The sequence below is a fragment of the Grosmannia clavigera genome (genome assembly GCF_000143105.1).
Source record: "Grosmannia clavigera kw1407 unplaced genomic scaffold GCSC_140, whole genome shotgun sequence".
Lineage (NCBI taxonomy): Eukaryota > Fungi > Ascomycota > Sordariomycetes > Ophiostomatales > Ophiostomataceae > Leptographium > Leptographium clavigerum.
The window spans coordinates 3,947,563-3,971,364 of record NW_014040801.1 but is presented as its reverse complement, the minus strand read 5'-3'; the positions used below and the strand labels follow the sequence as shown (position 1 = coordinate 3,971,364).

General features: G+C 55.3%; 7 protein-coding genes across 7 annotated transcripts; 2 read left to right on the top strand and 5 right to left on the bottom strand.

The window, feature by feature from the left end:
- Positions 1-144: 144 nt before the first annotated feature.
- Positions 145-2,989, top strand: CMQ_918 (trehalose-phosphate synthase subunit; the record flags this gene model as incomplete). Its single annotated transcript, XM_014317997.1, has 3 exons — positions 145-273; positions 333-2,280; positions 2,337-2,989. The coding sequence occupies 3 exons, from the start codon at positions 145-147 to the stop codon at positions 2,987-2,989; spliced, it is 2,730 nt and encodes a 909-aa protein (XP_014173472.1).
- A 215-nt stretch (positions 2,990-3,204) lies between these two features.
- On the bottom strand, positions 3,205-4,148 carry CMQ_581 (meiotic chromosome segregation protein; the record flags this gene model as incomplete). Its single annotated transcript, XM_014317660.1, has 3 exons — positions 3,205-3,499; positions 3,566-3,804; positions 3,885-4,148. The coding sequence occupies 3 exons, from the start codon at positions 4,146-4,148 to the stop codon at positions 3,205-3,207; spliced, it is 798 nt and encodes a 265-aa protein (XP_014173135.1).
- A 3,321-nt stretch (positions 4,149-7,469) lies between these two features.
- Positions 7,470-9,227, bottom strand: CMQ_1361 (uncharacterized protein; the record flags this gene model as incomplete). Its single annotated transcript, XM_014318440.1, has 3 exons — positions 7,470-8,457; positions 8,525-8,602; positions 8,668-9,227. 3 exons carry the CDS (start codon positions 9,225-9,227, stop codon positions 7,470-7,472), a joined length of 1,626 nt encoding a protein of 541 aa, XP_014173915.1.
- A 754-nt stretch (positions 9,228-9,981) lies between these two features.
- Positions 9,982-11,297, bottom strand: CMQ_715 (uncharacterized protein; the record flags this gene model as incomplete). The annotated part of the gene is made up of 3 exons (XM_014317794.1): positions 9,982-10,759; positions 10,829-11,053; positions 11,107-11,297. The coding sequence occupies 3 exons, from the start codon at positions 11,295-11,297 to the stop codon at positions 9,982-9,984; spliced, it is 1,194 nt and encodes a 397-aa protein (XP_014173269.1).
- Positions 11,298-12,814: 1,517 nt separating this feature from the next.
- Positions 12,815-13,891, bottom strand: CMQ_1338 (arylesterase monooxygenase; the record flags this gene model as incomplete). Its single annotated transcript, XM_014318417.1, has 1 exon — positions 12,815-13,891. One exon carries the CDS (start codon positions 13,889-13,891, stop codon positions 12,815-12,817), a length of 1,077 nt encoding a protein of 358 aa, XP_014173892.1.
- A 3,732-nt stretch (positions 13,892-17,623) lies between these two features.
- On the top strand, positions 17,624-19,927 carry CMQ_1570 (uncharacterized protein; the record flags this gene model as incomplete). The annotated part of the gene is made up of 3 exons (XM_014318649.1): positions 17,624-17,659; positions 17,735-17,764; positions 18,464-19,927. The coding sequence occupies 3 exons, from the start codon at positions 17,624-17,626 to the stop codon at positions 19,925-19,927; spliced, it is 1,530 nt and encodes a 509-aa protein (XP_014174124.1).
- An 840-nt stretch (positions 19,928-20,767) lies between these two features.
- On the bottom strand, positions 20,768-23,551 carry CMQ_1022 (rRNA processing protein; the record flags this gene model as incomplete). Its single annotated transcript, XM_014318101.1, has 2 exons — positions 20,768-20,797; positions 21,053-23,551. The coding sequence occupies 2 exons, from the start codon at positions 23,549-23,551 to the stop codon at positions 20,768-20,770; spliced, it is 2,529 nt and encodes an 842-aa protein (XP_014173576.1).
- Between the last annotated feature and the right edge of the window lie 251 nt (positions 23,552-23,802).

The following is a 23,802-nucleotide window of genomic DNA, read 5'->3' as shown; positions in this document are numbered from 1 at the left end:
TATCAGACGTGTTCCCGCTCCTCCCGAAACCGCTTCTCGACGTCGCTCCAAAGTACAAAAAGGTCCCTCCGCGGCCTCTTCATCCTTGTGTAAACACCACCGACACCTAGCCCGCCCAGACCGCCTCTTCCCACCGTCACAACCATGAGCGCCCGGCGAGAATCCCTGTCGGACTTTCGGCAGGCAAACCCGGATCTGGCTCTCAGCGGGAACATTATTTCTGCCACCTTTAACATCCCCCACCTGCTAAACTACCGCGCGGGTGGCAATTGGGTGAGTGGAACAGAAGACTGAGACAGACTGGACAGCTCGCTGACAGGTGCAATTGACAGGACCTCAAAGCCCGCCGCGGCCAATCGGCGCTCTTCGACTCGTTCTCCTACCTCTCGTCGGAGAAGTCGCCCTGGAACCACACGGTCGTTGCGTGGACGGGCGAGATCCAGCACTCGGTCGAGACGCTCTCACCGCCCGACACACCGCCGACGACGGCCAATGTGGGCGCCATCAACCCGCTCTCGGCACCGATCTCGATCGATGGGTTCCGGCCAATGATGCCGCAGCAGTCGGACAGCGACGGGCTGTTCATTCCGCGCGACGACATGGTGCGCCTGGAGCAGCAGCTCTTTCACGACACGCGAATCAAGACGGTCCCGGTGTGGTTGGCCGACGACGCCAGCCCAGATGCGACGGAGGACGGGGTGCGGCTGATCGATCAGGCGCGGTGGCGACGGTATGCCGAGCACGAGCTCTACGGGCTGTTCCACTACAAGCAGCACGCGCCAACGGACAGCCGCAAGGAGCGGGTGCACTGGGCAGACTTTTACCGCTTGAACCAGAAGTTTGCCAACCGGATCGCAGAGATCTACAAGCCAGGCGACATTGTGGTCGTGCACGACTACTACCTGATGCTGCTCCCGAGCATGTTGCGCCAGCGGCTGCACGGCGTGTACGTGGCCTTCTTCCTGCACTCGCCCTTCCCCAGCAGCGAGTTCTTCCGCTGCCTGCCACGGCGCAAGGAGGTGCTGGAGGGTGTGCTGGGCGCGAATCTGATCGGCTTCCAGAGCTACGGGTTTGCGCGGCACTTTTCCAGCTGCTGCACGCGGCTGCTCGGGTTCGAGGCCACGGCCACGGGCGTCAGCGCATACGGATCACACGTGGCCTTTGACGTGTTCCCGATCGGCATTGACGTGGCCAAGGTCGAGCGGCTGGCGTGGGGCGAGGCGGTAAACCGCAAATACCAGGCGCTGCGCACGCTGTACGCAGGCAAGAAGATCATCGTGGGGCGCGACCGGTTGGATAGCATCCGCGGCGTGGACAAGAAGCTGCTGGCGTTTGAGTGCTTTTTGGGCAAGTACCCAGAGTGGCGCGACCGGGTGGTGCTGATCCAGGTGACGAGCCCGACGTCGATTGTGGAAGAGGAGCGCGACAGCGAGGAGGCCAAGATTGCGAGCCGGGTGAACGAGCTGGTCATGTCGATCAACGGGACGTACGGCTCGCTGGGCTTCTCGCCCGTGCAACACTACCCGCAGTACCTCAGCCAGGACGAGTACTTTGCGCTGCTGCGAGCCGGCGACATTGGTCTGATCACGTCGGTACGCGACGGTATGAACACGACGAGCCTGGAGTACGTCATCTGCCAGCGCGACAACCACGGGCCGCTGATCATCTCCGAGTTCAGCGGCACAGCCGGCAGTCTGCGTGAAGCCATCCACATCAACCCATGGGATTACACCGTCGTGGCGGACGCGATTCACCGCGGCCTGACGCTGCCGCAGCAGGATCTGGACCGGATGCACGACAGCCTGTATGAGCATGTGACGACGAACAACGTGCAAAGCTGGGTGACGGGGCTGGTCGACCGCCTGGTGCACGTGTTGAGCGCGCGCAAGAATGTGGAGGCGACTCCGCCGCTGGATCGGGCGACGCTGCTGACGCGATACCGCAGTGCACGGCGGCGACTGTTTATGTTCGACTACGACGGCACGCTGACGCCGATTGTGCGCGAGCCGAGTGCAGCGGTGCCGTCGGGGGCGATTATCACGGCACTGAAGGCACTGGCGGCCGATCATCGAAATGCGGTCTGGATCATCAGCGGGCGCGACCAGGAGTTTCTGAGCAAACACCTGGGACATATTCCCGAGCTGGGCTTCAGCGCAGAACACGGCAGCTTCATGCGGCATCCAGGGCAGATGGAGTGGGAGAATCTGGCCGAGACGCTGGACATGGGCTGGCAGAAGGACGTCGTTGCGACGTTTCAAAAGTACACGGACCGAGTTCCAGGTGGGTTTTTCCTTTTTGTGTTGTTCTTCTCCATTTCTCTTCCCGCTGACAAACAGGCTCCTTCATCGAACGGAAACGATGTGCCCTCACGTGGCATTACCGACTGGCCGATCCGGAACAGGGCGCACACATGGCGCGCGAGTGCCAGAAGGAGCTGGATGCGACGGTGGTTCGATCATGGAATGTGGACGTGATGACGGGCAAGGCCAACCTGGAGGTGCGGCCGACGTTTATCAACAAGGGCGAGATTGTCAAGCGGCTGGTGGCTTCGTATGGCGCCGACATTCAGAGCGTCTGTGGAGGCGACGTGGAGACGGCTGAGTCAGCAGTGACCCCTGTTCCGGCAGCGACGCTGTCTCCGGCCATGCCACAGCACGTCGCGGCGGCCAACAGCGTTAGCGCCAGCGAGCTCGAGTTTGTCCTCTGCATGGGAGATGACGCCACAGACGAGGACATGTTCCGGGCGCTTAACGGGCTCTCGTCGCCGCACGATGACGGCAGCCCGGCCGACGTGCTGTCGGACCAGCTCTTCACCGTCACCGTCGGCCCCAGCACCAAAGTTACAGTAGCTCACTGGCATCTGCTGGAGCCCGAGGATGTGATCGAGACGGTGTCTCTGCTGGCCGGTACGGGTGACAAGCAGCCCGAGTTCATGGACGAGGTGAATTTGGCCGTGATCAGTGCCGTGGATGGTCACGTGCCAGAATGAAGAGTGGCGTCGCGTGCAGGAAGGAGCAACGGACGGTTTGCAGGACCAGACCAATGAGAACACGATGCTACGAAGGCACATTGGATTGGGTCGGGAGTATATTTGGTGGTGCTGCCATATAGAGCTAGCATGGCTTCTTCACGTAGCTGTACTTGATTACTGTACTTGTTTGCATGCTTGATGACTGTACATGCTCACGTGATTTGATTGTCCTTCTACTGTGTTTTTGTCACAGTGTCCGGCCCGACCAGCCCGTGGACGCCCTTGTAGGCGGCAATGGCGGGCTCGGGGCTCTTCCAATTCTTGAGGACGGTATCGCGGTCGACAATGTCGTAGACCTCGACGACGAGTGGGCGGCAGCAGTCGGCCATGTCGAGGCCGTTGTCGGCGCCGGCCTCGCCCCAGCCCCAATTGGAAAGGTCACCGCCGGGACAGGCAGAGATGGCGCAAAGGACGTCGATCTCGGCAAAGAATTCCCAGTAGTCGCCCGCTTTTGCCGGACAGGGTTCCCTGGGGGGTTAGTGAGGGAGAAGGAGGAGGTGAGAGAAGAGAGACAGCAATAATAAGACAGCTCACATGTAGTAGCGTCCCTTGCTGTCGAGCCCGGTGACCTGGAAGACATTAAGGACGTCGTGGACGTCGGACTCGTGTAGACCGAACGGGAGAACAGCACGGACGAGATTGGAGTGGCAGTGCACGTCGGACGCGGACCCGCTGATGAGCTGGTCGACGTAGGGGTCGCAGCGCGTGCCGAGAAGGTCGTGGACGCGGCCACCGACGGCATCGACGCCATCGGCACCGGGGCCACCGTAGCCCTGTAGCGAGTCGGCCGTGACAGTTGGACGAGCGGCCGCAGATACGGCAGGCAGCTCCAGAGGCGGTCGTGCACCCGCACGTGACTCTGCTGCAGCTGGCGCGTGCGAGCAGCCCAGAACCGCTCGCGCGGGTTGTGTGCGTTCCAGACATTTAGGTCGCCCACCTGTGGTCCCATCGGCGTCGTGATGCGGCATACCTGACCAGCTCGCACGATCCACGCCCGTCCACTGCGCACCGGCACCGTCAGCGCCGTGGCCTGCACGCGCTCGCTCGTCGCGATGGTCTCGTAGAGCGCCCGGTCCAACGGCAGCGGATCGTATGCCGGTGGTGGTGGCTGAGGCATTGTGAGGGAGGTGGTGATCGTTGTAGTGATGGAGGGGTAGAAGTAGAGGCCGGTCCGATCAAATAGATGAGAAGAGGATGCAAGCAGAGACGAGAGACGGAGGAACAGATCGGAGGCCGAGAACAGAGAGGATAACGAGACCGAAGAAGAAACACAAGAAGAGAGTAACCCAACAATCTTGGCATCGATAATAGCTCATGCTAAGACCGGCTTCGGCGCTCAGAGATAAGACGCTCTGCCGTCAGATTGATTGCTGCGCCACCGGCAACCCATCCCGATCTCCTGCTCGGCCATCGCTCTTGGTCGGCCATCCAGCTCGGACGGATGAGATCTGGCGTCTGATCAGAATGTGGTCGTTTATCAGGTTTCGCATCGTTGCTCTCATCTCGGACGTGTTCTGTTGGCCGACGGCCGACATCAAAAGGCGGCAACGAACAAGTATCAAAGCAGCAAGGAACAGGAGCTAGAACAGCATGAAATGCTTTAAAAAGAATGAAACTCATCAGAGACCGCAACTTGCTCAAATATAGACCCGAAGACGGTGCTGTTGGTTTCGACAAACTATACATCCGCTTAGTCATCGAATATACAGAGCCAGAGTTGAAGAGCGTCAAGAGATGCAATACCTTCCGTAGAGTATGTGGGCAGCCACTCATAGCATCATCACCGTTGCCGCCGCTACCGCCAGCACATACGCACATATTTCGCCCACGCTGGCCCCGGCAGTCGCCCTGCCTCCACTGCTGCAACCAGACGCGGCCGTCGTTATTGCAGAGCCTGTCGGAGACGTCGTGGGTGCGTGTGGGACTCGTATTGCCTGAACAGAGGCCGGCTCGTTACTGTCGTTCTTTGTCTTGCTTTCATCTTCGACCGTCTCCCCCGGAAAAAGTAGCGGACCCTGTGTAATCCGAATCTGCAGCCACACTGTGCGTCCATGTAGTCGTCGCTTACTATGTGGTGATGACCCGTTCTTCACAGGGTGCTGAAGCTGTTAAAGTGGCTGCTCTCCTGTTCCTGTCCCGGTTATACATGGTGCCGTCGAGTTTCCATCAGCACTGCTACTGCGTGTAGACAGTGACTGTGACGAGATGCAAATGATTCGTGTGACCGTCTCGATACCACATGTGATCATTACTGTTTCTGTCCTTGTTCGTAAACGTGTAGTCAGTGCACAGAAACAGGAACGGCAGAACTGGACTCACGATTCCTACCTGGAAGGACCTCCATCACGTCGACAATCACAACCACTTCGATTTAGTCAGTGCACCGAGCAGTCGTAGGTACAGGCTTAGAGGTCGTCGTGGAAGACGGCACTGTCAACGATTGGTCAGCCCGGTAGAGGTACAAGAGGTTGTCGAAGTGCAAATAATATGAGGAGGTGTCACTGTAGTGCTTACCTCGTAGGTGAAACTGGTGATTGTACTGGTGGTGGCTGAGTTTACTGTCGTGGTAGTATTGTACGCTATCGTTGTCAATTGACGGATGTCAACCCTGTGCTGCAAGGCACCGAAGTCATGTTGCACCAACTGGATGTCGTACTACTTGTGGGAAGGGAAGAAGATAGGAAGTTGGTAGATATCGTGGGATAGACCGCTTTTGTCGTTGAAGCCATCGTTGAGTTCACGGGCAACAAGGCGGAAGCCGTATTGAAGGCCGTAGTAATCGACGTGGAAGATGTGGGAGTCACCGATGAGGTTGACGCAGACGAAGTCGATGGATAGAGGCTGTGGTAGCGTTTCCAACGGACACAGACGATGGCATATTCCAGCTTCTGTTTGTACTCACTGAACCCGATGAAGTAGTCGTGTCCCAAAGAGTGGATGATGTGCTGTTTGCCGTTGTAGATATCGATGCCGTCGAAAAGCTGCTTTGGCTGCTGGACGGACCCACAGATGTTTCGTTTATACGTACCCCTGTCGAGTTTGTTAAATGAATACACTGCAGATGTCACCGTCAAGTTCTGGTTGTCTATAACGGTTGTCATAACTGCTGTAGTTGTGGCTACACTGGTCTTTGTAGTCGGTGCTGGAGCTGACGGCACCGCAGCGTGGGCTGAAGATGCCAATCTCACACGAAGAACTGCGGCCAGGACTCAAGTCGCGAACTGAATATTGGCGGCCACATGTCGATGGCTTGGTTGTAAGTTCCTGTGGGAAGTACTTGATGACGAAAACTCATGAGAAGATGTCACGCGGTAAGGATAGAAACCCGAGTGGTTATATGGTTGTACCCTCTGAGCGGATTGCGGAATTCAATCTGGAGAACTAATCATTGTCATCTGCAGTCTATATGCACATAGATGTGGCGACATCCATCGCCGACTAAAGACTCAGCGGACGGGAAAACAGCGAAGGGCAAAGGGAAGCACCGCCGAGAAAAGAGGATGGATCGCAATCTGTAAGAAGACATATTATACGAGAATGGTGTTAAAAACAGGAACTAAAATGCCGGGTTATTGCGGCTGGCGGGTTTGGTTGTCACAATACCATGGCTGGTCTTCTTTGCTGTCAAAAGCGAGCAACACATTTCGAGTGTCCTGATGGAACTGGAAGACAGAACGCGCAAAATATCGTTGTCGGGACACAGTAGAACGCCGATGTCTAGAATACAGTGCACCATGTCTCTGAGCACAGCTCGGCTGAGGAAGCCTGAGTCGTAAGACGCTGCCATGATCACAAGCCGTCTGTAACATGGACAAGCCGAATGGTTGAGATTGTTTGGACGACGACACATGGCGCAATGACGAAAACAGGCCGTCGAGAGGCCGAGAATCTGCTTTGCAAGAATCAGTCAGCAGGATACAATGTGTCTGTACATACAGAAGAGGTGCCGAGAAGGCATGAAGCGACACGAAGGCACCAGGGTGCGAGATGCGACGCTGCGAGGACATATGAGATCGGATGAGTCCGCCTACGTTCGACCTGTCATTCCTACTCAGTTGGTTCGTTCTGGATTTTGATGGATTGATGGTGTACAGTTAGACGATGAGAGAGATGGAACAGTCGAGAGACGCAAGGAACGGGCAGTAATACGGGAGTGGAAGGAGCGACGTGATGCGCCCGAAAGGGAAGGAAGCGAAGTGGTTTCACGAGACAGGCAGAAGCGAAAAGCATCATTCTGGCAGACACGCCGAATGTTATTGCACATGCTTTACGTCTAGTATGGGCAGTGATATAAGACTACGAAACGAGAGAATCAGGGTTTAAATTCAACTCCTTGATTGCAAATGACCGTCGTGTCCGCCGAGCTGGTGTTGCTTCCAAAAAATGCATACCGCGTGGTATCATGATATCCAAAACTACCAAACTACCATGGACTTGCCTACATCGTCGCCAGCCGGACCAGGCCCCTCGGCCTGTCGTCCGGGCTCTTTCCGTTGCGATACTGCCACAGCCGGCTGACGTCCTTCACCTTGAGCGTACGCGGATGTGAGGCCTGGCGAGCCAGAATCGGGCTTGAAGCATGGATCTTCACATCTGCCACAATCTGCGTGCTGCGCCTGCAGTCACCGCTGCCCATCTCGCAGTGGATGTCCTCCGCCAGCGTGCCCGCCCAGCTCTGCTCAAACGCCTCGTGCACGTCAGCGCTCTCGTCGCCCTCCTTCCCGATCTCGACGTCGCTCTCGACAAACTCGTTCGATTCGGCACATCCCAGAAACACACCCGTCTCGGCATCCTTTTCCAGTGGGAACATGCCGTCGAGGTAGTGCTGGACGAGCTGGTGACCGCCTCGCGGGGATGTCCGTGCAAAGACACGCCCGATAAAGCGCGGCAAGGTGTTGGACTCGGGCACCATGCTGACAAAATGCAACACGCCCCAGAGCGCCACAAAGTCGCTTGTATGCGCGTAGTGCTCAATATGGCCGATAGCCCGCTCGGTGAGTACCGCTGGCTGGCTCGACGTCGTTTCCACCACCAGTTTCGCCTTACGAACTCCGGCTCGCTGCTTGTCGAGCAGCTCTTGGCCCAAAACCTGTTGGCCCGCGATGGAGCTGGCCGGCTCCACTATGCGCTGCTCCCGCTCCTGTGCATCCATCGTGTGGTGGGGGTTGTTGAAATGGTTGGCCGCGTTTCCAAACGTGTACACCTCCAGCTTGACCAGCAGATCCTGCGGCACCTCCTGCAGCAGCCAATCCAGCACCAGCCCGCCCTCGATGCCGCCCTGTGAGTGTAGGATGAGCACCACCTTTGAAATGTCGGGCCGGTACAGCTTCTCCTTGATGATGGCGTAGGCACGGCGGACGTCCTTGGTGGCATAAGCACAGTTTCGCTGGATCAGACACTCGATCACGTCGAAAATGATCCCGCTTCTGTCATGTGGGTCAGAACGAGTTCGTCCGGGAGGAAACAATAAAGAAGAAAACAATTCTCTCTTACGTCTTGTTGTGCACTCCCAGGATGGGCCGCTTGAAGGTCAGGGCGAGCCTGTCGAGATTGCTCTGCATCCAGTGCTTTCTGCACAGCCAGCCGTCAGCACGCGAGCATTCCAAGCCAAAAGTGGGCGTCAGTGCCGCACTTACCCCACGGCAACACCGTTGATGAAGATCCACTGCTCCTGCGCGTGTTCCCGAAGGACAGGCGCGCACTCCGGGCTTGAATGGTACTCGATGCCCCTGCCGTTCAGCAGCATGCACAGCACATGGTTCAAGCTCAGACAGAGGCCGACAATGGCGGTAGCTGCCCAGACCGACATCAGGAACACGGCCGGCAGCACACCCAGAATAAAGCCCAGCTGCAGCACGATCAGGACGCCGTGGACGGCGATACACCAGAGGTTGCCCGACGTCGGGGCGAGCTCGGTCATGGAACCAGAGTCGGTCGGCGTCGTTGGCCACACGATGTAGGGCAGCGCCCAGGCGAGGCGGAAGAACTGGTAGACGTCTTGCACCATCAGCTTGCCGGGCAGGTCTGTGTAGCTGTAGTTGATCACGGACAGGCCACCAATCTGGGAGGCATAAAACGACGTCGAGCAGTCCGACGGCAGCGTCGTCAGCGCCGGTGGCTGCTTGCCTTCGGAAGACGCCGTCCGGGGGAGCGCTTCTCGACGGTGTCGAGCCTGAGACTCCATGGCGGCGGGCATGAGGTGCGGTGGTGAGGATGCTGCAAAACGAACGGCAAGTAAGAGAGGCAACCGAAAAAGAACCCTTTGGCCTGTGCGCGGAAATGGACAATGCGTGCTGTCGTGTCCACGGTCGCTGCTGCCTTCTTAAAGGCCCAACGGTACATCGGCGCAGTGGCGGTGTGATGGCTGTGATTGGCCTGGCTGCAATCTTGGCAGGCCGCGCCTACCGCACCTGCCCCATAGGGCTGATGGGACAGCCAACTGTCAGCAGACGAGTCCGGCCAATCGAACGAGGTCATTCTGCTCACGATGGCAGTGTCATCGACGGCTAAGTGCATGGGATGATGACACGGGAACACCGAGGAATTTCTGGAGGAGATAACGGGACGCTCAGAGCTGGAACCAGTTAGGGGCTATCGTGTAAAGAAGCAAGCTTCTCATGAAAGGAAAGCCGTAACTTACTTCTATGGCGAATCTGTTCAAGTGGTGCTCCAAATGGTGACAGACATCCTCTGCCACCTGTTAGACCCGCTGTTTGCTCCGCGTCTGCGCTGTATTACCCACTGTAAGCGGCCGCAAGTCCCACTAAATCCCACTGCGAAGTCGACAATCACCACTTTTTCTCTGTAAAAGTCACCGCTCATTTGCTTGCCAAAAGCAATGCCATTTCTTTCTGCTTCTCCATGATTGCCATGTACAAAATTCCAAACGCCCTTCATATAGACATAACCGACACGTGCATCATACCGCCATTCAATATGTTCTCTCGACCTCACGGCCTTGCTCCGTAAAGGCTGTTCTCTGATTCGGTCCCTGGAATCCGCCGGAAGGCCCTCCGGTTGTCGTCGTCATCGTCATCATGGCTACCATCGCGGCTGTGTCCTGGCAGCAGAGCCTGTTTCTCGGCCCGGCCAGGTGCCAGAGGGTGGACATGTCCGGCCGCCCTGGCGGTCGGCTCTTCCTCCTCGTCCGGGACGTGCTCTTCGTGTATCGTCGGCACAGACAAACTATCGGGGGCGCTCGCACGCCCTGTCTCGACAGTCCAGCTCGCCGCGCGGTTCGTAGCGTCCACTCGCGGCTGCACCGGCCGGCTGGCCACCATACCCGAGCCAACCATGCTGCCGGACCGGTCGATAGCAGTAAGCCCGCCGGCGTTGCCCCACAGCTCTGTGCTGATGGCATGGCTCACGTCCTCGTGGCTGAGTGTCATTGGTGCCCGCGATCGGTACACGTCGAACTGCGTGTCCCGCTCGTGGTTGTAGCTGCCCCGTCGTCCGCCATCGCCGGGCAGTGTCGACGTTGCTGACACCGACCGGTCGCGGCCTGTTACGCCGCCGATGCTGCCCCGCGACAAATACTCTGTCGTCACGTCGTTGTACGGATTCGCACGCAGAAAGGGGTCACCGCCAGAGACAGTCCCAGTCTCAATCTCCGTGTATTCGCTGTTGAATCCGAACGGCTTGACGTTGGCAGAATAGGGCATGTCATCGTCGTCACGCATGCGGTGGAACTTAAGAATCGCGTAGGGGCCGAGAATGAACAGCGACAAGCTGCACGGCTGTCAGCATGCATGTCTGGAGTACCGCGGTCTCCGTGCCAAGCGGTTGCCTCGAACTTACAGCAAGCCTACGTCAATGGCGAGGCCGATGATTGACCACTCTCCTTCCGTTCGCTGGGTGTACACGACAATGTCGAGGCCGAGAATGGCAAACGCACAGGTCAACTTGACAATGTGAGAGGCGAGCAGGAAGAACGGCGTGAGATTTTCGGAAAAGATCCTGGATACCTCCAGGATGGTGAGGAGCAGAGAGACGAGAGACAGGCCGACGTTTGTACATTCCCACCTGCAAAGTCAGCGATGCGTCGACACGCGACAGCGACTGGCCTGCACACTGACACAAGCTCGACCACGGGCATTTTGCCATTCTTGTTGTTCTCCTCATAGTTCTCGACCGTCTCGGCGAGGCGGTACGAGAAGATGCCCATGAGACTCAGTAGCATGGCTATCTGGAGAATCCACGGCGGGAACAGTAATGCTTTGCGCCATCGCGCGCGCTCAAACTGTGTTTGGTTGCGGTGGGACACCATGGTGGATGTGCAGGTAAGCGGTGGTGCGAGTGATGCGGGCGTTGCGGCGGGTCGGGTGGGCTGAGAAGAGCGGATAAGCCGGTTGGTGCCCAGGCTCGAAACAGATGTTGGACAGAAGTGCTCTGGTGTTTTGGTCACGGTCGCATGTCTGCGGACGACGCAGCGTCGGAGGAGGACGGAAAGACGGCAAAGATGTACGGCAAGAAGAGTGTCGGGAGAGCGAGAAAAAATGACGGCGCGCCAAAAAGCTTTTGACTATGCCCGAGTCAGATTCAGAGTCAGCAGTGCAGCCGAGAGGCTTGGTGGCGGAAATGAGAGCTAGAGGGCAATAACGTCCTGCAGCCGGCCCATCAAGCCCTGGCGTCGTCCAAACATAGTACAGCCTGCATCTTACCAATAGCAGATCGCGCCATCCCGGTGCAGCAGTCTTCGACACCCTGTCGACTGCTTTCAGGGCTTGTGCCGTTGGAAGGCAAGACCGTCGGTGGGGGGTGGGTCGGGTGTCGACTGAATTGAGATTAGCAGTCTGCTGGGAGGATGCGGCTGATCCTGGCGGAGCGGCGGAGGGAAACACGAAACACGAGCGATGATTACGTCTGACGGTGGTATTGTGGCTGATATTTGGGACGAATGCAGGTGTTCGAGCTAGCACACAGCGTCAGTGCCTGCATCGTCGGAAGAGCAGGCCGCCGGGATGCGAGCACAAGAATGCGCCATCTTGGCAAAGCTTGTCGCCGTCTGTGGGGTTGTTTCGCGGGTGCAGAATGTGAAGCCAAAGGCCGAAAGGCAATTTGCTACTCGTAATCTTGTATCTTACTTGGCCTCGAAGGATGCGTCCCACATCGGCTAGCTCACTCCTTCCTCCGTCCCGCTTGCTGTATTTGGCTCGTTCTTTCCTAGCTGCAGCGCTCCATCACGCTTATGCCCCACTAAGCTGGGCCTACGAATTACGGAGTAGCACTGTCTGCGCCTGCAAGGTGGCGCTTCCACGAGGCGCAGCTGCTTCTATTTCAACAGAGGCTGGGGAAGCTACGTGTACGGCGTACGTGCTGCCTGTCAGAAAGATCGTAACACTCGCATCGCCAGATCGAATGTGCTGCAGCACTTTGGGGCGTATTTGATAAGTTTTATATTAAGATACATGGTGCTCTATGTACAGCTGCACTACTCGCAAGTACTTAGACCAACCCGGTCACGATGACGACGATTGCTTCCATTTCCGTCGGCTGCCCTTCACGGCGCCACGTTGTTCCACTCCGAAGATGTCAAAAAGCTTAGTAATGGCAACCTGCTCACACAATTTAGGACGCTGGCATGATAGCCTGTCCACGCAATGCAAGGCCACAGCAGCACGTCGCATGGCACTCTGAAACTCTGGTTTCTTTTACAGGAAGTTCGGCATTTGTGGATAGTCGTCCACAGCCTCTCTGTACACCGTGTAAGGCGAGGTCGCAAGTACACGGGAACCCAGCCGAAGCCGGCATCTCGTCCAGTACCAGCAGCTCAACTGTACGTTCTCAAAAGCTGGTGTACGCCCCTTTCTGCAGGGCACGTGCCGACTGTGCGGCCGTGATGGACGGCGCCACCTGGTTGTAGGCGTGAGGCAGCCCGTGCAGGACGTGAAAGTCGAACTCGACCGAATCGCGCGCCAGCTTGGCTGCGAAGTGCACAGCCTCCTCAAGGAAGAGGTCGAGCGCGCCGACATCGATGTACGTGCTGGGCATGCCGACCAGCGATTCGGCCCGGGCCGGCACCGAGTAAGGGGTGATGGTGGACGGCAGCGTGCCGGCGTCGTTGGCGGTGGCCTCAGTCAGCGCAGTGGCCGCCTCGAGCGCGCCGTCCGTGCCGGGATTGCCGAGACCTAGATACGCCGCCCAGGCCATGGCATTCTGCTCGGTGCTCCAGACGAGCACAGAGCGCTTGGCCCAGTCGTCGTCGGTGGTGCTGGCGCCCGACAGACGAGCGCCCTTGGGCGGGTGTCGCTGCACCGTGCGGTCGTCTAGCATGGGATAGAGCACGATCAGCTTGGCCACTGGCGGCTGCAGGCTGCGATCACGTGCCATCAGCGTGACGCCCGTGGCCAGGCCGCCGCCAGCCGAGTCGCCGGCGACGCCGATGCGCGCGGCATCGATGCCCAGCGCTGCTGCGTGGCCCGAGAGGTACGCCAGCACGCTGTAGCACTCTTCCAGCATCACCGGTGCCGTTGCCTCGGGCGCCAGCCGGTAGTCGACGGCAAAGTGCTGCACGCCAAAATCGATGACCTGCGTCGCCATCAACGTTCGGTACAGCTGGGCCGATGCCGATACCATGCCGCCACCATGCATATACAACACCACCGGCTGGTCCTTGCGCGCGAGTTGTTCGGCCGTGGCATAGCGGTACACCGGAACCGTGTGGCCGTCTGGTGTCACCACGTCGATGCGCGTCTCCGTCACGTTCTCGGGAAATGGCATCCGCTGCAGCACCGCCTCCATAAACTTGCGCGATCGCGCCCGGATCTCAAGGCAGTTTTTCGGTGGCGGCATGGGCTGGGCCGCTTGGGCCTTGGCCATTGGTTCAATGACCTGCCAGTATTCCTGGTCGTAAGTTGCCATTTTTGGGGGAAATAAGCTTCGGGCTGTCGGAGAAAAAGCGAGATGTCGGACTGCTTGTCTAAGTTGTCGTCTAGAGCTAGCTGTTCGATAAGAATTATAGCCATCTGTATCAAGTACGGCTGTCCTTTTATGTGATTTGGTCCTACACGTCACGTTTCGGCCCCCATCCGGGGTCTCGGGGTTTTTCTTAGTACGATACTCCGTACGAGGTTGAAGTGGGGACAACTATAACACCTCGGGAAGTGGTCCAGGGATCCATTGCATCTGACAAATAGTGTACGTCGTAGTCGGTGCACGTGATCCAAATCACGGCGCCGAGCACGTCTAGGAGCAGATTTTTACTAAGTAGACCATACTCGGAATAGCCGATGCACAAATCAATCACGTGGTCTCTTTCCATAGTGCTGATGGCCTTGCCAATGCGCCCAAGTCCATTATGATGGATGACCTAGACTGCACACCTTCTGCTGGCTGTACTCTGTATCTTCTGTGGCGAGTTGATCCATGAGTATCCAACCTGTCCTGGCGACCGCATGGTTTAGTTTCGAGTGACTGACGTAGTCAGTGAAACTGCACCCAAACCTCCTTTTTCTTAGAGAGTTGCTATTTGTGTCATAGGTTCACTGATAAGATACGAGGTACATACATATGAACTACAACGGGCAGTCTACACCGTGTGATATTTGGTCCGTATGCAAGCGCTTTGTTCTGCCAAATGCCAATACTACGAACAGCAGCTCTCCTCAACCGTAGGGGGATCTTGTAGCGGGCCGCGATAAGGTGCATAGTGCGGAGTATGGTTGATATAGCGGCGTGGTCCTGCTTCGGCTGCCAATTTGGGGTAGTGGGTGAGAAAAGTGGTAAAGTCAGGAAGTAGGATGCAATAGATCGTAAACAATAAGAGTGTAGTTTCGGTGTGCTTCTATTTCAAGAGGTGGAGACACATACTAGATTTGAAGCCGAGGTTGGAACGTACGGAGTAGTGCACAAAAAAGAGCCTTCAGATACTCAGTTCCAGGTGCTTTCAGTGAGAAAGCCTAGGCCCTCGGTGGCTCAATCGAGGCGAGAAGATACAAAACGACTGATGCTGACTCCATTTATAGAAACCAAATTTCAGCTTACGTTTGACGAGGTCATATTTTTTTGTGCTTGGCGTTGACAATGTAGATGTGTAGACGGCAGGTGCGAACTGCTTACTTTCTTGTTTGTGGGTATCTCCGAGTTGCCCCTTCTCCACCCGTATAATCGGGTCTGTCCGACTACGTCCGAAAGGTTCAAATGGGAAGGCACGCGAATCAAGAGCCGGAGATGGGAAATTCTGTCAGAAAATTGCGTACATCTGAAACCAAACTTCCATTGTTTCGCTTCGAAATAATGGAGAGCCCGCCTCTCGCTCCTTATTACATCTTCTACTTCTCAATCGAATGTCGATGGTAGTGATAAAGAGGTACGTGTCATGTGAAAGTCTTTGATATATGGCTCACGTCATGTCATGTTTCTTTTGGAAATACAGAGAAGGAACAAGTCAATGCTTTACTCGGCAACAGAAACTTATGATGCTACTACAGTTCTACGGGTCTAATTCCTTGACTGATCACCGGCCATATGTTGTGTGCTGGTCCTGCTCCGACGAGCTTGGGAAAATCTTCAATATGACTTTGGTCACCCCGGGGCTTTTACACCAACAACTACATCGCCCCAGAATACATTTTTTTCCAACAGATCAAGGATGGCTTATTCGTTCTTGCAGCCACATGACTCTCGCAGACAGGGGACACCCTTTCGCTTGGCCTTGAGCTGGCAGAGTCTAGGGCTTAGTGGTGGTTCAGAAGACCCCCTTCCAACATTGATTAGTACTACTACTTCTGCGAGGATATCGTGCATCAATACCGTCCTTCTGAGCAGACCAATTCGGAAAGTTCGACAACACTGAAAACTTCGACGAGCCGAGATAGCAGCTGGTGGTGCAGGCTGGTCTGATATGAGCAATGTCCGTCTTGGCTCCAACAATGCTCAACCGAGCTGCGGGATCGTCAGAGGAACTATCTTGTGGCGAGATCAAATGCATGTCTGCGGAAATACAGCGACTGAACTCCGGCTTTTGGCTTCGTCCATGACGCCCACACGGAATCCATCATAAATTCAGTTCGTGGATTTCTCAAAACACCTTCATTTACGTAGCCGTGATACGTCAAGGAAACCTCGGTAAACCAAATTTTGTTGATTACGGGCGTATGCTTGAGCTCGTTCCTGTGCTTGTTCCTTCTGTCATTCCTTGGTCTGTGTGCTGCTTTGGACTACAATGAGAATCGGCATAATTGCAGACGCTGCCTATGTGCTGACTTACTCGTACTGTATATCTGTCTCATTTATAAGCTTATACGAACTTTGATTATGAAGCAGATACGCCGTTGGTGTCCGAGCGCTCCTGATCACGATGCCGTCTTTTAATGCTAATCTTTTTCAAGTCAGCCAAAAAAGCACGCTTTGTACAGGGCTTAATGTCAGATGGGACAATCCCATGTTCCGTTTTTCGTACGGCCTGAAATCCTCTAGACAATGTCATTCATTCATAATCTTGCTTCAGATTCGGGCCCTTTCGCCTTAATACGCCCTAGGCGTTGATTCTTCGTTTCTAAAACAAGACAGAAAATTAGGGCCGTTAACGGCCCAGTACTCTGTACTCCAGAGTGATAAGTCATGGTTGTGTGGGTACATCTGTATCCTTATTGGCTCGATCCTATTTTGCATGTGGCGGCTGAGTAGACAGAGAGCCAAATCAACCAATCAGGTGTAATACCTCTACCAATATGTTAACTTTGACTTTTGAAAATTTGACGACCGAACATCAAAAATGGTCTTTACGCTTCAGCGTTAGAAGAGCCCTTACTGCCTGGAACGGTGTTACAACCCGTCTCTGTTGCAGCGACGTCTCCATAGTCCCCTCTTCCTTTGACTTAGTATAGCTCATCTGCAGATGGAGTCTGCGCTTCCTATACGATTTTTGCTCGCATACTGCAATGCATCACAACGAAGGCGACCTCCTGCACGAAAACTGTGTTGCATCACGGCAAACCTAATCTGCTCGCATAATCGACAGACCTCGCTGTCCATATGGCCAAAATTCTGGAGTCATTAATAATGCATTGTACTGTTGGCCTTGCCAAACAAGCCTTCCTTTGCCCCCCCCCCCGTCCCCCCCTCCTCTCCCCAATCTTTACTTCAGGTCCACCCCAAACTGATGCCTCGAAGGCTTGATCAGACAGATAGTCTTCTCAATCTTTCCTCTTAGTATTCTAGTATTCTAGCTATGTTCAAAATGGGAGTCCCTGCTAAATAAACACAAGAAAGCCATGTGCCAAGCAGCTTGCAAGTCTTGTGCTTTACTTACTATCCAACGATATGACTGCAATGTAATCCAAACAACGTACACGCCACACACAGAAAATTCTTCTTGACTGTTGCAACTGCCATATCGACTTACAGTCACGTCCATTGACTGATGTTCTAAGCTTCTTCTTCCTTATAAACAGAGGTCCTGGCCACTTCATCCATCCTTCCCTCCATCCCTCCTTGCCATCCAATCTTCACTTTTTTACCATTCATCTGGCTTGAAAGACAAGAGCAAAGTTTCATCTCTGCCCACTCCATCTCATACCTACATCCACTCTCATTCCCATACGTACACATACACACACATTTATACGGCACTCACTGTCACCACATCGCACCATGGCTCCCAGAACAAACGACTTCGAAGTGACCGAAGTAAGTGCTTCCAAATATCCAAGATCTGCTCTGTTTTCACGTCATCGAACATCAATGCTAACTATGATGTAACAGACGCCTTCAACTTACGATTTGATCATCACGGTATTGAAGAAGAAGTGCTATGCCTACAAGTCTATATCACGCCGAATTAATTGCCGTACTTTCGAAGCATGTAAGGATTCGGCACTAAAAGCATCAGCACTAAGCAGAGTCATGGACGGCTATGGCTTTCATATCGATGATGACGAAATCAGAAGGGGCGACTATTTCCATCATAGCTACGCAGAGAAATCACACCCTGGAATTCAGATGGTGCCAGACAACGAGCTTGCTTTACACATCAAGTTCGAAGCAGTCTTTAGAACAATGATCCTTTGTCTTGATCCGGCAGAAGTTGAGTACTATAGGTGGAATCTTCCCGCGGAAAGGGTCGGGCAGGAGATGTTCAGTCTTTCAGAGGAAGAATATGAGTTCCAGAAAGCCAGACTGCGGTCTCAAGTCAATTTGAAGAGGCAACCAAGACTGGCACGGTTTGCAAAGAAATTTGTATGGGCGATCCCGCCTACAGTAGCTCCCCAGGTCCAGATGCCACTGCCACCTGCCGTTCCTGAGCAGGTTCCTCAGCCGCAACTTCCCCAGCCGCAGCTTCCACAGCAGCAGCTTCCCCAGCAGCAACTTCCCCAGCAGCAGCTTCCCCAGCAGCAACTTCCCCAGCAGCAACTTCCCCAGCAGCAACTTCCCCAGCAGCAGCAGTACGATAATCTACAGGCAAGTGCACTGACTCACATACCCATAAGCCAGTCAGGCACGCAGCTTCCCGACCAGGAAGAAAACCAGCTTATGGCCCAAGTTGCTGGCCAGGAGGAGCTGGACTTGCAATATTCCGATCAGGATATTGAGGAGCTCATGGATTTTGGACAGACGAATTTTTCTCTTCCTGGCCAGCAGTCTGATCAGCCGCTGGGAACGTTCAGCCAGGAGGAACCTCTTGCCTCTGAGCTGAATGGACAACAATTTAGTCAGCCAATCGATAACACATTCGAGGGAGCTCTTTCCTTTCAGCTTCCTGACCAACAATACGGTCAGCCAATTGATAACACAGTCAGCCAAGGGGGAGCTCTTTCCTTCCAGCTTTCTGGTCAGCCATTCAATCAGCCAATTGATGTGCTTTCCTCTCAGCTTCCTAGCCAGCAATTTAGTCAGCCAATGGATAGCACGGTCAGCCAGGAGGTTCCTCTTTCCTTCCGGCTCACTGGTCAGCAATTTAGTCAGCCAATGGAGAACACAGACAGCCAGAAGAGACCTCTTTCCCTGCAGTTTCCTGGACAGAATTTTGTCCAGTCACCGGATCAAATTTCTGTCCAAGAAACTCCAGTTTTCCAGCTTCCAGACCAGAGAACCTTCCAGCGTCGCCATTACCCCTACAGACAGCCACAGACTAATGTCCCTAGCCAGGGAATCCCCAAGTGTCTCCATCGGTCCTCTTATAGGCCACTGGCTAATCTTCCTGACCAGGGAGCTTTACAGCTTCCCCTTCAGAACTATTTCCAACCAGTGGCTCAAGTCTTTAGCCAGGAAGCTCCAGCCTCACAAATTTCTGACCAGCAGCTGGCTGAGCTATCACTTCCGGGGTTTCATCAAGCACGGCTAGATCTCCAGCAGCCTAGCCAGTCGCATCCACCACTGTTGTCTCTGCCACAAATCACACCGCAGCAGCAGGAGACACAGGAAAATGCCAGTGCTCAACTCGAGCTAGATCAAGCTACAATTCAGGTACTTGAGCTGCTCTTCCCACCACGAAAGCCGACATCATCTCGTGGACGGCTGCAACTGCCCGTACAGCCACAAAATGTACAGCAGGATGGTTCCAAGATGGGAAGGGCCTTGATGAACATTGGGCAGCCAGCAGCACAGGAGCAGAATATCCTTCCTGAACAACCCCAACAGCCTCAGCATGAGGGACAAGATACCCTCGGGATGGATTTGGCACTGGCTAATTATGAGCAGACAGAACCACAGGGACTGGAGATTTTTTTTGATGAGCCGAAACAGTCCAGTCAAGGTATCATGTTGTCAAGACAAGAACAGGACAAGGAGAAGCTTCGGTTGCTACGTCTGCGTGTAGCCTTTCTACAAAACCCAGAGGCAAATCCCCTACCGCCTTCGGTAGCCCCCGAACTCGGTCACCAGAAGAGCGCCCGGCCAAGAATTGGCACGCAGTGGCAGCACAATACCTTTGGCGAGTTTCTGAACTTGGAAGACTAAAGAGTCGCCCAGCAAAATTGTTTTTCAGGACCTGCATCGAGCCGTTCAAGGCAGGCATTCGAACTTGTGTTAATGCTATGGATATTTTAGGCACTGACTCTGGAACCATATTTGCTTTTGCAAGCTCAAGCGTTTCTGAATCTTGGTCTCAGGTCGATCCAAAAGGAATTTGGGATATCATTTTGACGCCCATGGTTTCGACATGTATGGTTTTCGGTGGTAAGTTGAGGTCCGCAGTGATTGTGAAGTCTTGTTGTATTTGGGTGTTTGATACAAATGAGGCGAGAGATGTTTAACGTTGTAAGAGTATTGTGACAAATTGTAAGAATTCTGTGGAATTTGGGTTGCAGGAAAAATATTGTTCTTTCCGGTTATCAGACGATGGGAATGTACGACTTCAGACAGAAAATTAGAACGTTTTTTTAAAAAAAAAAAAAACTCCAAATCAGCCTTTGTCTTTGTCTATGCTTTGTTTTTCTGTCTTTGCTGCCTGTTGCAGCCTTTTGCGAGATATTTGCTATATATGGCCGTAGTCGACTACACAGCTGATAGTGTCCGAGTGTCCGATTGTGTTTTTGTATATTTGAGGGTGATCTGAATGTCTGGTCACCGGACGGCTGTGTTTGATGCCTTTCGTCTCTATTTGGAAAGTTGCTTGGGCCCTCGCACTTTCCCGAGGCCGCTCGCTCTTTCCTAAGCCGAAGGGGCCTTTGGATAGGAGTTTATGACAACAGTTTCAATATAATTAATTCGTATTCTGTACAAAATAAACTGAACTGTCCTATTCCCAGTTTTGTATATTTTCATAGTCTATCCACGCTTCAAAGCATTTGTTGCTGTCTATGTTGATTCACCGTCCTCTTCGTCCAACTTTTCTGTCAGCTTTTTCTCCTCTTTCTTCTTTTTCTCCTTCTTTTCCTTCTTCTCTTTTTTCTCCTTTTTTTCCTTCTTCTCTTTTTTCTCCTTTTTCTCCTTCTTCTCCTTGTCCTCCCGTATTTCCATCTTTTCCTCCTTGTCCTCCTTGTCTTCCTCGTCCTTCTTCTCCTCAGGCTCCTCAAGCTCCTTCTCCTCCTCTCCACCCTTCTCCATCTCGACGTCTTCCTCTACATTCTTCTGGTCTCTGACGACACGGTTCCAGGCAGCCGCCGCCAAGGGTGCCGTCGATTTCTGCAGCCCCTCGGGCTCGCCTGCCTTGCTCCAGCGGATCCAGTCTGCACGACGGCTGCGCCAGAGGTCGATGCGCCAAGCCCGCCACACGACGCGGCCAGGCCAGCAGGCCCGCAGTGTGTCCTCTTGTGTCGAGAGCTGTGACACGAATGCCTCCTTCAGGTGGAAGGGCAGCTCGAGATGGGCCACAAAGGCTCCAGCTGGTGTTCCTCCCGAAGCTCCTGCCGAGGCATCAGCCACCCGTGACGGCCTCTGCACAATGGCCACCAGGACAGCATGACCAGACGGCGATGTTGCCAGCTGCAGATAGGCAGGCACCAGACGGGCCACCAGCTGCTTGACCACGGGTGCTTGGCTGCGGCTGTGGCTGTCGCTGTTGGTGGCGGCAATGGCGGTAATGACGATAGCGGCTGAGGCCGTCGTGGCCGTGGCCAAGTGTGCCAGCTGCTCACTCGACAGTGCCAGAAGCGACTTCTGCACGGCCTGGGCTGGTGGACCCGGAATGGCCTGCATGGCCGTCACTAGGAGACAGCCGTGGGCCACAGCAGCGGCTTCTTTCTTCTCATCCCTGACGTCGCCGCCACGGAGCTTCTCCGACTCGTCGACATCACCATCGGATTCGCCCAGACACAGCCGGGTGATCAGCTTGGCTGAGTCGCTGTGACGCTCGGCTCCGACGGCCTGACGCAGGGCTTCGACCAGCTGGCGCACCACAGTCTGGTCGACGGAACGCGCGGCACACCGGACAAAGAGAGTCCGCAGCACGCTGAAACGTTGGCGTTCGACCAGCTGGGCCACCACGGCGGCAGGCGCGGCGGTACGGCCAGACATGGACGCGGCGGTGGGCGCGGCCAGGATCTGCTGGGTGATGACGGCAACTAGCTCGTCACGGCCCAGCCGCTCCAGCACGCGTATGGCCGGATAACAGGCGACGTCATTGCGGAGGTAAACGGCCATGGGGCGGGCGAAGGAGGTCGAGGTGTCCTTTTCCTTGCTGCTCTCATCGGCGTCATCAGCCTCAACCTGTGCCGCAAACGTGCTTGCGTACAGTGCCTTGAACAGCCGTCCGGGGCTGTTGTTCACCAGCGTCTCCAGCAGACGGGAGCCGATGCGGTCATAGACGAGCGTGCGGATGAGCTCGGCGGCGGGTGACTGCGGATCGGACAGCGAGGCCGGGGCACCGGGCAGCAGTCGGCCCAGTAGAGTGTCATCCTCCTCCTTGGCCTCCTTTCCTTTCTTTGTCTTCTTTTCCTCGCCCATCTCGAGCTCGAGCAACAGCTGCAGCACTGGGTTTCCGGTCGGATGGGTGGCCATGACACGCAGAGAAGCCGGATCGAGAGCGGCCACAATATCGGCAAGGATCTTGCGGACGGCAGCGACAAAAGACGGTGGGACTGAGCGGACAGCTGCAGCCGATGCGGTGGTCGAGCTGCTTGCTATGGCATTGGTGGTAGATGCGTCGCCGTCGCTGGCGGCTGCGCGCTTCCGGGCCTCCTCGCCAGCCACGGTGACGACCTCCTTCTTGCGGCTGCGCATCATCGTGCGAGTGGCCAGCTGGTCGAGTGGCCGGCCGGAGAGAACGACAAGCAGGACGCGCAGTGCGTGAGAGCCGAAACGGTCGGTCAGTAGGGCGGAGACGTGGGGCTCAAGCTCGTCGAGCACAAGCAAAAAGTGTTGCTCCATGGACGTGTCGTTCTTGTCGTTACCATCGTCGTTATCGTCGGCAGCCTCAGCCTCGGCCTCGTCTTCGTCGTCGTCGGCCGTGCCCTCTTTGCCAACGGCACGGGCCGACTGCAGGAAGAGCTGCTCGCAGCAATGACCGGCGAATCGATGGCTCACGAGCGTCATGAAGTGGGTGGAAAATGCGCCAAACAGGCGCTTCTTCTGGCGTGTCGTCGCCAGCTGCATCAGCCGCTCCATCAGCCGCGAGCACGACTGACTGCTGGCCAGCTTGAGCTCCTTGCCGCGGGCCTCGCGGAAGACGTTGGCCAGGAAGACCCGCCGTTCAGCCGGTGTGTCGAACTCGTTGAGCTCCAACAGCTCGTCGGCCCGGCGGAAATACTCCTGCTCAGCCTCGCTCAGCAGCCCAAAGAACTCACGTGGATCCCCGGTGCCAGCATAATCTGGGCCAGCATGTTCTGGGCCGGGGTATTCTCGTGATTCGGGATACTCTCGCGAGCCCGGAAACTCTCGTGGGCCAGCACGCTGTCGTGGAACAGCATACTCTCGTCCACCATACTCTTGTCCGCCATCTCGCGGACCACTCTTACCATCCCCATCGTCTTCATAGTACAGGTTCCCGCCGTTGACCTGGTCCATGCCGTCCTCGTGGATCCGCTGTCGCTTTGCGTCCCGCGTGTCCTCGCGTGCCTCGTCATCCTGCAGTTCGTTCTCGCGCTTCTTCTTGCGCCGCTCGTCTCGCACGAGCTGTCGCTTGGATTTGCGCTGCTTGGCCATGGCTACACTTGGGGAGGTCCTGATGGTGTATGGAGAGCTAGATCGGGATGGACGCAGCAAAATTGGCTAATTCAAAAAAAAGCACAATTCCGGCAGAAAAAAAACAGGTATCTTATCGCGAGCTCACACAGTCACCGCCTGCCTTACTTGCATATCACGTGGTCACCATAGTGCTACGTTCCCATTGCGATCCTCATCCATGCGGATTGGTAACTCTTGATCTAATCTCTCTGTTTTTCTAGTCTAGATCT